This window comes from Triticum dicoccoides, chromosome 7B (genome assembly GCF_002162155.2).
Source record: "Triticum dicoccoides isolate Atlit2015 ecotype Zavitan chromosome 7B, WEW_v2.0, whole genome shotgun sequence".
Taxonomy (NCBI): Eukaryota; Viridiplantae; Streptophyta; class Magnoliopsida; order Poales; family Poaceae; genus Triticum; species Triticum dicoccoides.
The window spans coordinates 658,982,880-658,994,427 of record NC_041393.1 but is presented as its reverse complement, the minus strand read 5'-3'; the positions used below and the strand labels follow the sequence as shown (position 1 = coordinate 658,994,427).

Genomic DNA, 11,548 nt, shown 5'->3' with positions numbered 1-11,548 from the left:
TTTTTTTTATGTGATGAAGCCTCTTTTGTGACGTCGCAAGTGATGCACTGTGCCGGTGTAAACTGGGCTTGGAACGACCTCTGGTCTCGGCTAAACACAAGCCCAGTGAGGCACGTGATGCGATGATAATGATACCCGGCATCGACGGTCATCACGCTAGCTGCTCACAAAACGGAGCCGACCGGCCTGTGATAGCACGCGTGGACGGCGACAGTTTGGAGGCTAAAAATGCCATCCCCTTTTGACTACCTGCATCACCCAGTGACCCAGCTTTCATGTCGTCGATAAAAGACTTGATGCTGCTCTACAGATCCTTGTGCATTCAGTTACTGCTACTTGCCATGCTTCACCAGCAGAATGACCGACCATCAACTGTTTATTTTGCAAAACATCAATGCACATTCGGTTTCGGATAGATTCAGCTGGAGCTCAGCATATGATCTGAAACTTCATGCAAGACAATACTACAGCTTAACCACAAGCAAACACATCATAGATAGGTAGAAATAAAAACAAGGCATCACCAGAGGCCAACTTTTGTGTTTGGAACGGTAAAATTTGACCACTTAGTCTCAAATCACAAATTCATGGTATTGCCACACGCAAACATATCATAAATAGATAGAAATAAAAAGAAGGCATCACCGGAGGCAATCTTTTGGGTTTGGAATGGTAAAATTCGACCAATTAGTCTCAAATCATAAACTCATAGTACTTCTGAAACGACACCACGACAACAGCAACCAACCTTCCAGGAGGACCTCCTAAGTTTCTGCTGATCAGAAACCTCCTGTTTCAACCGACGAATAACGATCATATTATGAAAGCTAACGCGAGATCCAAAGTTTTTTCTTTAAATGTCCAGGCTGAAACGAGGACTCTGAATCTGGCGACAGCTTCAGGGCCCCTCTTGCTGTTGCGGAGGCTCTTGCCACACGTAGGTGCCGGACGGATGGCCCTGCTCTTGTACCTGAGGCTCTTGCCACACATAGGTCGACGGGCCACCATACACCATCGACGCACCTGCCACCTGCTGCTCCGGCGCATAGTAGTACGGGTATGCACCAGCTTGAGCCCCCATGGGCTGCTGCCCCTGCCCGGCCATAGGAAGCAAGAACCCTTGCTTCGTCTCTTCACTGGCAAATAAATCCAGCAAGAAGTCGTAAATGTCAGTCCTAGCCACAGCAGCGGCGACGTCACTCCTCTGCAGGATCCGGCGCTTGTCCTCCTTTGTAACCATCCATGACCTCATCGTCATCTCCAGTGTGAACATCTCGCATGCTTTCGCGAAGAGCGCCGGAGCCTCTGCCGAGATCATGCGGACATCCTCGTCGGCCTTCATGATCTTCCTTATCCTAGTGAGTGGCAGGGGGTGGTTCTTGATGTCAGTCGCCTGCTCCATCTCTGACCGTTGCTCGGCCCAGAACTGCTGGAGCTGCCTCTGGCGCTGCTGCTGGAGCTGCAGCTGATACTCCTGCGACTGCTCGTACATAAGCTGCTCCTGAGCACTGAGCTGAGCTGGATTGCCAGGGAATGGTCGTGTTGGCTGTGAACCAGCAGGAGTGACAACACCCATCGGTACCATGTGCACTGCTTGATCTTGCTTGCCCGAAAATCAATGGTCTTTCCGGCACTGTAAAAAAAGAATGAAAATCACTATTAATTAGATCAATTATAAAGTAAAACAATGTGAAAAAAAATTGCAGCTCAATCATAAAGTAAGAAAATCTTTAAGACAGTCAGATAGTGCTAGCCTCTAGGTTACAAAATAAAATTTTGTGCAGAGCCTTTAGATGATTGTGAACATTTGTGGCTCTCTTAAAAGATCAGTTTCAAACAGAGTGCATTTCATTGTTAGGATCCTCGCAAAATCAAATATAATTATTTGCTAGTTCAGAAACTAAGATCAGTGCACCAGAGCAGACATAGTTAAAAATATGCATGCACAGCCAAATATACACCAGCAAAATCAAACAAAGTAAACGGTTGACAAACATCAGTGGAATAAATCTGGCTACAAAGGCAACTGAGCCATTCTACAGCAATGTAAGCCACCACAAACTTGGCATCTTGTTTTCTGTTACATCTTAAGTGCAGTGCCCAAAAAGAGAATGACCTCTGGATAACATATAAGATGTGTTCCTATAACACATAAACAGCTTAGATTGCACAAGCAATCGATAGTGATGATAATGTGGTTTCTAACTCCAGGCATGCCCCACAGGTGCTCCATAAAGCATATATAGCTAGAGAGTGGATAACTCAGTTGAATATTCCCACCAGATGGTTTCAAACAAAGAAAAAAAAAAGTAGATGGAGGCAAGGGTGGGAACTGATCAAACGCAGCTGGATAATAGAAAAACCATATTCGCATCATAGACATGTTAAGAACATAGATGAATAAGTTTATTCAAAGAAGAGATACGAATACCAGCAGTGAACATGAATATACAGACAGAAATAAATAGAATATCTGAATCATGGTAAACCATTCCAACTATATATTCATGATATATAAAGATATTTTATTCATACATATTAAGATGCATATTCTGGTATAAGTATCACCATCCGCACTCGTATCCCCTACAAAGGTGGCATCATTATACGATCGAGGTTTCCAAAACCCCAACCTCCCAATTCATCTAGTAGATCCCGTGGGACCGTTTCGATCGATAGTTGAATACCAAGAATAAGATTTGAGATTGATAGTAATACAGATCTTAGGGTCGCGGTCATCCTACAACCCAAACATATGCTCACCTGAGAAGAATCGTAACTATCAGATCATGGCAACCATCGATTTCTATACCTACTGGCATCAGCGATGAATTTTTGTTAGATCTATAACCTCCCAATTATAAATTCAACGGCTGCTAACACCATATTGATATTTAGATCTAGAATTCTAGAGAATGGCCATTGCGGGCGGCGCTGGATCACAAAGATCTAAAATAGTTTGTACCAAACCAAATGACTAGACTTATGCAATCCAAAAAATACTGCATAACTAGATTGACATATAAGTGAGAGAAATCAAACAGGCTTGTACATACCCGTCGAATACAGAATTCTTGTGCACCTCAGAAATTATCTTTCGATTAGCACAAAGCTCGGCAAAGAAAACTGTATTTATATACCTTGATGGGGAGAGCGACAAGATGGTACAGCTGTAGAACATGCGTGATTTATACATTTTTTTTTTGTGATTTATACATATTAATATGGAAATCAATTAAAGATATGGGCTGTCAAGATATGCATGATTTCCCTTTTTATAACTTTCTAGAGGTTTCCGGAAGTATAGTTTGATACATTTCCCAAGCATTGATTCGCCATACTCCGCGATAAAAGAATCACATTTATTACTGTTGAACCGGTATGGGCCCTAGCCCATCAAGATCTGTCTCTTGGGCCCAAGCCCATGAGAGGTGCTGACCTAGAAGAGGAGCCCCTCTTCCCCCTGCCCCATAGTGAGCCGCCACATCTAAGACACACACTCACGCAGGCAACAAGACAGGAGGGGAGGCGCTGTGTGAAGGTACCCATCTCCCGATTCAACATGGTATCGAGCCCGGCGATGAAGGTGGCGGCGTAGTCCCTCGCTGGAGAGGCGGCGGGTCTGCTGTGGTGCGCGCGGCGGCGGCTGGGCTGGGCTCGAGGAGCTGCAACGCGGCCGGGAGGGAGCTGCTTCCTCTTGTCCTGCTTCGTGTCCCTGGGGTGGCTAGCTGCGAAGGGGGCGGCCGAGGAGGGCTGCTGCGGGCTGTGCAGGCGGCTGCGGCGGGAAGAAGAGGAGGAGGAGGAAGAAGGCGGCAGCGGATTTGGGCTGCGTGCGAGTCAGGCTGAGGCGGGGAGCTGCTGCTGTTGGTGCTGCTGAACAGAGGAGGAACTGCAGCAGCTGCTGCTGCCTTGTGCTGTTCCTGGGAGCTTGCTGAGCTGCTGGTGCTTTTCGGCTGCTTCTTGGTGCTGCGGCAGAGGAAGAAAGAGTGGTTGCCTGCTGGACTGCTCGTTCTGGAACAGGAAGAGCCTTGGCTGGACCACTTGTGTAATTTACAGAGATTTTTTTTTCTCTGTGGACTTGCTGTTGTGAGCTTGGTGTTGTGGTGGTGGTGGTGGTGCTCCTTGGAAAAAAAGACTCTCCGAGGCTGAGTTTTGCTGTTGCTGCTCATCCCGCCAAACGATGGCTGAACCAACTGGTCTTGCCGAGGCTTTGGAGAAGCTCGCTAAGATCCTCGCGGAGTCCAACTCTGGGGCCATCGTTCCTCGACAGGAAGTGGCTCAAAAGCTTGAAATGTCGCCCCTGGACATGAAGCTAGAGGGGGCAACAAATTATTTGAGCTGGTCCAGAAGGGCTTTGTGGGCTGTGGAGCAGAAGGAGCTTGATGGATATTTGTTGGGCACCGTTGTAGAACCAAGGGACACGAGTAGTGCAGAGGGCAAGAGGTGGAAGGTCATCCACTCTGTCCTTATGGTGTGGTTGTTGAACTCCGTGGTGCCCTCCATTGGACGCTCTGTGGAGGGGCTATCCTCACCTGCTGAGATATGGAAGATTCTGTCCACTCAATACTCTGGCAAGGGCAATGTCATGCTCATTGCTCAGATTGAGGACAAGATTAGGTTGCTGCGTCAAGATGATGGCATGTCAGTGATGACATACGTGGCAGAACTGCAGGCTCTGTGGGCTGACCAGGATAACTGTGATCCCTTGGAACTCTATGATGCGGCTTCAATCGAGTCAGGGCATAAGTGGATGGCACGCAGGCGTGTGCTGAAATTTTTGGCTGGCCTCAAAAGGTTGCTTTGATGGCAGGAAGGCTTCCCTGTTGCACCAACCTAGTCTGCCTACCATTCCTGAGGCTATTGCAGCGATGACTCAAGAGGAGGTGCGCCTCTCCCTTGAGCATGCAGACATGAAGGTTGTGCCAGCTTCGACATTTGCAGTCACTGAGCGCATGGAGTGGGGAGATCCCACCAAATGTCATATCTGTGGGGAGGTAGGTCACTGGAAGAGAGAATGTCCAACTCGTGGCAGAGGCAGGGGATATAACAGAGGGGGAGCAGGCAGAGGTAGAAGTGCTCGAGGCAGAGGTGGATACTCAGAGACCTCATGGAGCCAGGCTTCTAGAGGTAGAGGTGGCTACTCAGGACACTCAGGGGGTCAGAGGGCTCACATGGCCGTTGCAGGAGACATTGGGACGTCCAAAGGCAAAGATGTAGATGATGTTGCCTATGGAGACTTTGCTCACTGGGCCTCCACTGATGAAGGTAATCCGGAAAGAGCATCTCTTGCTACTAATGAGAGTGCTCCAGAGTGGGTTCTTGACTCTGGAGCATCTAAGCATGTTGCTAGTAACTCATGTGTGTTCGAATCTTACACTAAGCATCCTCCCTCTCACACGGGCACTATACAAACGGCTGATGGCACAAAACAACCAGTCATAGGGGTTGGTACAGTAAAGTGTACTCCGACCATTTCCCTATCGTCAGTTTTACATGTGCCAGCCTTTCCTGTCAATTTGGTCTCTTTCAGTGCACTCATTGATCAAATGGACTGTCGTGTGATCCTTGACAAGTTCGGTTGCTTGATTCAGGAGCGACAGACGAGCCAGACGGTTGGGACTGGCACCAGGCGTAGGGGGCTCTGGTACATGGACCAGGAGGTGCAGCCGGACTTGGTGTGTGCTGCGACCATGGAGGATAAGGAGAAGCAGGCGACGATCCATCATTGTAGGATGGGGCATGTATCTTTTGATAAGATGAGTAGAATATTTCCGGATGTTATGTGTGGAATAGGCAAAGGCAAGCTGACATGTGATGCTTGTGAATATGCAAAACACACACGGGCCTCATATGTGAGTAAGGGGCTCAGGAGCATATCTCCTTTTATGCTTATTCATTCGGATGTATGGACTAGCCCAGTGGTGTCAATGAATGGGAAGAAGTATTTTGCTACCTTTATTGACTGCTATTCTCGCATGACTTGGATTTACTTGATGCGTCACAAGGATGAGGTGTTTAGCTGTTTTCAGAACTTCCATGCTCTTGTAAAGAACCAGTTTCAGGTACAGGTCAAGGTGCTCAGGACGGACAATGGAACGGAGTATGTGAACAACGTTTTTGGGGCTTTCATGGCTGACCATGGGATTCTTCATCAAACTTCATGTCCGGACACCCCCCCTCAGAATGGAGTGGCCGAACGGAAGAATCGTCATGTTCTTGAGGTCGCTCGGTCGTTGATGTTTACCATGAATGTGCCTAAGTTCTTGTGGGATGATGCAGTTATGACAGCCACATACTTGATCAACCGAACACCTTCCAGGATACTTGGCATGAAATCTCCGTCTGAGTTGATCATTGGAGATAATAAGTTTGTTGTTCCCCCAAAGTTGTTTGGCAGTACCTGCTTTGTTCGTGATCACCGACCATCTGTTGGCAAGCTTGATCCTCGGGCAGTGAAGTGTGTCTTTCTGGGATACTCGTCTAGTCAGCAGGGGTATAAATGTTGGTGTCCCTCTGAAAAACGCAGGTTTGTAAGTATGGACGTTACATTCAGGGAGTCTGAGCCATTCTATGGTGAGCCGACTGATCTCAGTCTGTTGTTTGCAGAGCTTGACCACCTACACCCTGTGCATGATGGTCAAGAGGGGGAGAAGGATGTGTCTCATACTCACGGTGATCCTGTGGACATTAACACTGATAATGATGTGCAGGCTCAGGTTCAACCAATAGTGGGTACAATTCCGGTTAGTACCATCACTGATCATGATGTGCGGGCTCATGTCGAGCCAACTGTCGATACACTTAAGATTGGTGCTCTCCAGGTTCCTGTTCGGGATCGATGGCAGACGAATACCCTGGTGTACTCTCGGCGGCAACCACAAGTGCAGGGGGAGCAGCAAGGCAGGGAGGCAAGAGTGCAGGGGGAGCAGCAAGGCAGGGAGGCAAGAGTGCAGGGGGAGCAGCAAGGCAGTGAGGCAAGAGTGCAGGGGGAGCAGCAAGGCAGTGAGGCAAGCTCATCTGACACAGTGGAGCTGCCCATTGCGTTGCGAAAACCTACACGTGAAGCGGCAAGGAAGGGTGAGGTAGCAAGGAAGGCTCTGCCAAAGGATGATGCTTGTGATGACCTTGATATTGGCAATTTTGTGTCTTACAAGGCTTTGTCACCTTCATATAAGGCGTTTGTTGCCTCTCTGCAAACTATGTCTATCCCTAGGGATTGGAAGACTGCAAAGCAAGATCCGAAGTGGCGTGAATCGATGATAGAGGAGTTAGAAGCATTGAAAAAAAACAAGACATGGGTGCTAACCACATTGCCGACAGGAAAGAAAGCAGTGAGTTGTAAGTGGATTTTTACTGTGAAGCAGAATCCTGAGGGCAAGGTGGAACGGTATAAGGCTAGATTGGTTGCCAGAGGATATAGTCAAACTTATGGAATTGACTATGATGAGACATTTGCTCCAGTTGCAAAGATGAACACGGTACGGGTATTGGTCTCTTGTGCTGCAAACTTTGGGTGGAAATTGCACCAGTTAGATGTCAAGAATGCCTTCTTACATGGTGACTTGAAAGAAGAGGTATACATGGAGATACCGCCAGGTTTTGGCACAGAACAGACTACGGGGAAGGTATGCAGGCTGAAGAAATCCTTGTATGGTCTGAAGCAATCGCCGAGGGCATGGTTTGATAGGTTCAGACGAGCTGTTTGGAATATGGGGTATGGCCAATGTAATGGTGACCACACGGTGTTTTATAGACACACTAATAAGAAGATCACCATTGTTGCAGTGTATGTTGATGATATCATCATCACTGGAGATGATGAGGAGGAAATAAAGAGAGTGAAGGGGTGTCTGAGCAAGGAGTTTGAGGTAAAAGACTTAGGAAATCTAAAGTACTTCCTTGGCATAGAAGTGGCCCGGACAGAGAAGGGAATATCTTTGTGCCAACGAAAATACACCTTGGATCTTTTGAGTGACATGGGCATGATGGGATGTCGTGCAGCCCCTACTCCAATTGAACAAAATCATCAAGTAACAGCACAATCAGGTGAGCTAGTGAATAAGGAAGATTATCAGAAGCTGGTTGGGAGGTTATTGTACTTGTGTCATACTAGGCCTAACATTACGTATGCCGTGGGGGTGGTGAGCAGATACATGCATGAACCAAGGAGAGGGCATCTTGATATTGTTCACAGAATCCTGAGATACTTGAAGGGGACTCCGGGTAAAGGGTTGTGATTTGCGAAGAGTGGACATCTTGAGGTGGATGGCTATAGTGACTCTAATTGGGCTAGCTGTCAAGATGATAGACGATCAACTTCAGGTTACTGTGTGTTTGTGGGAGGAAATTTGGTGTCATGGAGAAGCAAGAAACAGAATGTTGTGTCTAGATCAACAGCAGAAGCTGAATATAGAGCATTTTCTCAAGGGTTGTGTGATATGCTCTGGGTGAAGCACCTACTATGCGAGTTGAAACTCTTGAGGAAGGGACCCTTAAGGGTGTGGTGTGACAATCAGTCAGCTATAGCCATTGCTAATAACCCAGTTCAACATGATAGGACGAAGCATGTGGAAATTGATCGCTTTTTCATTAAAGAGAAACTTGATGCTGGGATCATCAGCCTTACTCATGTCAGCTCTGGGCAGCAGTTTGCAGATTGCTTGACAAAGGGACTGGGAACAAAGGACTGTAACTTGGCGTGTGACAAGATGGGGATGATAGATATCTACCACCCATCTTGAGGGGGAGTGTTGAACCGGTATGGGCCCTAGCCCATCAAGATCTGTCTCTTGGGCCCAAGCCCATGAGAGGTGCTGACCTAGAAGAGGAGCCCCTCTTCCCCCTGCCCCATAGTGAGCCGCCACATCTAAGACACACACTCACGCAGGCAACAAGACAGGAGGGGAGGCGCTGTGTGAAGGTACCCATCTCCCGATTCAACAATTACCAAAGATTCGCAACATCTTTGTTTTTAGATTTTCTAGGCAGATCCGCTTTAATCCCAGTGATGGGCACAGGTGTGGTACCAAGCTGTATATGACTGCACGGTTCCGGGTTTTTTTCAGAAAGCGTTAGATGAGAAACTTGAGTTGCTAATGTAATGGATAATAAACAAAGTAGTGCATGATGTATACAGATGATGATAATAGAAATGATTACGTTGGCAGAGCACTAACTTTTGCAGCGTTCTTTAAATTCTAAAGTATGTTCTTTTCTTGATAATCAACCTGTTCTTCTTCTCCTCCCTCTATTGAGCAAAAGGATCAACACCAGGCTCTATCACAGACAAATATCCAATAGAACAGTAATATATTGAGCAAACAGGTTTGAAAACGAATACATTTCACAACAAATTACATTGTTAGATTCAAGTGGTCATAAATGAAAACAGCATCTGATATTTAAAAATAAACAGTGTACATAAGAAGAAGCACGCGGGCTGTTAAGCACCGATGTCATCACATGATAACCACTATGTGTACTCAGCACTGGGAAAGCTCGGGAAGATTAATAGTCTTGCCACGAAATAAATAAATAAATTCACCAGCAGTAGATAGAGAAGACATGTTGCTTACCACCTGTGATTCTGGCTTCAATGATTGGATTGTCTCTATCGTCATTAACACGATCATAGCCATAAGTCCGCTTCCACGAAGAAGTTTTGCTCATCGCATTCACGCTTGTTCTTCTTGCGTTAATAATCCCTGCAAGTATGTTTGTTTTACAGAAAGATTCAAGTTTATACACTTCCAATAAAAGGCACTCATAAAGCCAGCAAAAGGAACAAGTTCACCTTTTGAATTTCGACTTTGCACAATGCTCCTACTTAGTAGGATGCCTCAGCCTCGGTAACTGGAATAGCTTCCCTGCCTTTCCCATTCTGCAATATACCAACAACCATTGTATTCCATAGCAGTAAATCCTTGACACGGACACCATTGAAGAGTTTCCTGACATGCTTCAAGGAACCTAACTTACAATACATGTCAATGAGAGCAGTGGCAACAATTATATCATCCTCAAGCCACGTTTATATACCAGCACTTGGATTTGGGTGCCCTGCTCCATCAGAGCAATACACAAGCTCCATCTCAGCACCCTTGCAAAGGTGAACTCCGTTGGAAGAACAACATTTCGCAGAGCCATCACAAAGAGGCCCAGAGCTTGCTCCATTAAACCACTCCTGGCATACACAATATCATCACATTACATGTTTCTGAGTCCGACCTTGTTGGTTAATCCCTCGAAAAACCTAACGGCATCAGGTAGTCTGTGAGACATGGACAACATGCCGATAAGAGCACTGTAAACGACAGAATTTGACAGAGTCCTGTTTTGATTCGGAGGGCCAAGAGCTGGTAACCCTTAGCCAAATCCTTGACATCTGTGCACATGGTAAGCACCGTTGAGTTGGCACACTGCATTTGTCGACCAAAAAGCCATGGCTTCTAATCAACCGGATACACTCCAACGCTGCATTGCTATGGCTATCATCTTTTGTATCCTGACATGACAGAATTCACTCAAACGATGGAGAGCAGAGCCGATGGCCGATGAAACGATGGAGAAGGTGAGGCCTACCTCACTCATCCGGTGCACAAGCCGGAATGCCTGGTCGGCACGTCCACTTCCAGCGTAGGCAGAGATCATCGAACTGTATTGTAGGCAACGGTGCCCCTGTGAGGCATTCCATCGAACAGCCTAAGCGCGGCCGGGAGGTCACGGGAGGAGGATGCTGTGTGAGAGAAGCGGCTGGCTGCTGCGGCGCTTGCCGCGTGGGTTAGCAGGGCGACGGCGGAAGGGGTGCTGCCAAGGGGGGAGTAGGCGGCGGCGAGGCAGCTGCGGAGAGCATGGGGTGTGCCGCGGGCGCGATGGGGAGGCGCTTCCTGGCAGATTTCACATCTTGTACACTGCAGGGCATGGAGATTTCAGCAAAAGCTTTGCGATTTCACATGTACTAGCGCTGAACCGGCGCACGCATGACGCACCCGTGACTGATTTCCTCTGTATTTTGTCGAAATAAGCAAGAAAACAACATATTTCTTTTGTTAATAAAACAATGCCTATGCGTTGCAACGGGATATAAATATTATAGTACATTAGCTTGTGATTTACCTGCACATAATATGCGATTGTGTAAATCGATGTTCATCAAATTCCGCCCGTGTTTTACCTTATATTTCGATCAAAAGTTTGGTAAGTACATTAAAATGAAATTGGTTCAAAAGATAAATAAATGAAGGTGATTGATTATATTAAGAAGCGAGAGAGGGATTTGGTGAAATAGTTGTTGTATTGCTTGAGCCTCGTGGACATATATATATAGGAAGTACAATGATCTACTTAAAGTACAAGACAAGCCAGAACAAATCCTAGTCTATCTCGTCTTTCTTAATAAACATTATACTCAACAGATTATCATAAGAGTAAGGTTTGGACGAAGTGGTAATGGAAAGAAAGGTGAAACCGGAACTTCACATTCTTTTTAAGTAGTAGAGATTTCTTTTGGATTATTTTGAGGGATTTTTTTTAGGGATAGAGATTTCTT

At 46.6% G+C, this 11,548-nt stretch overlaps 1 protein-coding gene across 1 annotated transcript; it reads right to left on the bottom strand.

The window, feature by feature from the left end:
* Nucleotides 1-552: 552 nt before the first annotated feature.
* LOC119337481 (nuclear transcription factor Y subunit C-4-like) lies at nt 553-3,152 on the bottom strand. The gene is made up of 2 exons (XM_037609631.1): nt 3,057-3,152; nt 553-1,633 (listed from the first exon to the last, which is right to left on the bottom strand). The coding sequence occupies exon 2, from the start codon at nt 1,583-1,585 to the stop codon at nt 899-901; it is 687 nt and encodes a 228-aa protein (XP_037465528.1). The 5' UTR covers nt 1,586-1,633; nt 3,057-3,152; the 3' UTR covers nt 553-898.
* Nucleotides 3,153-11,548: the final 8,396 nt, after the last annotated feature.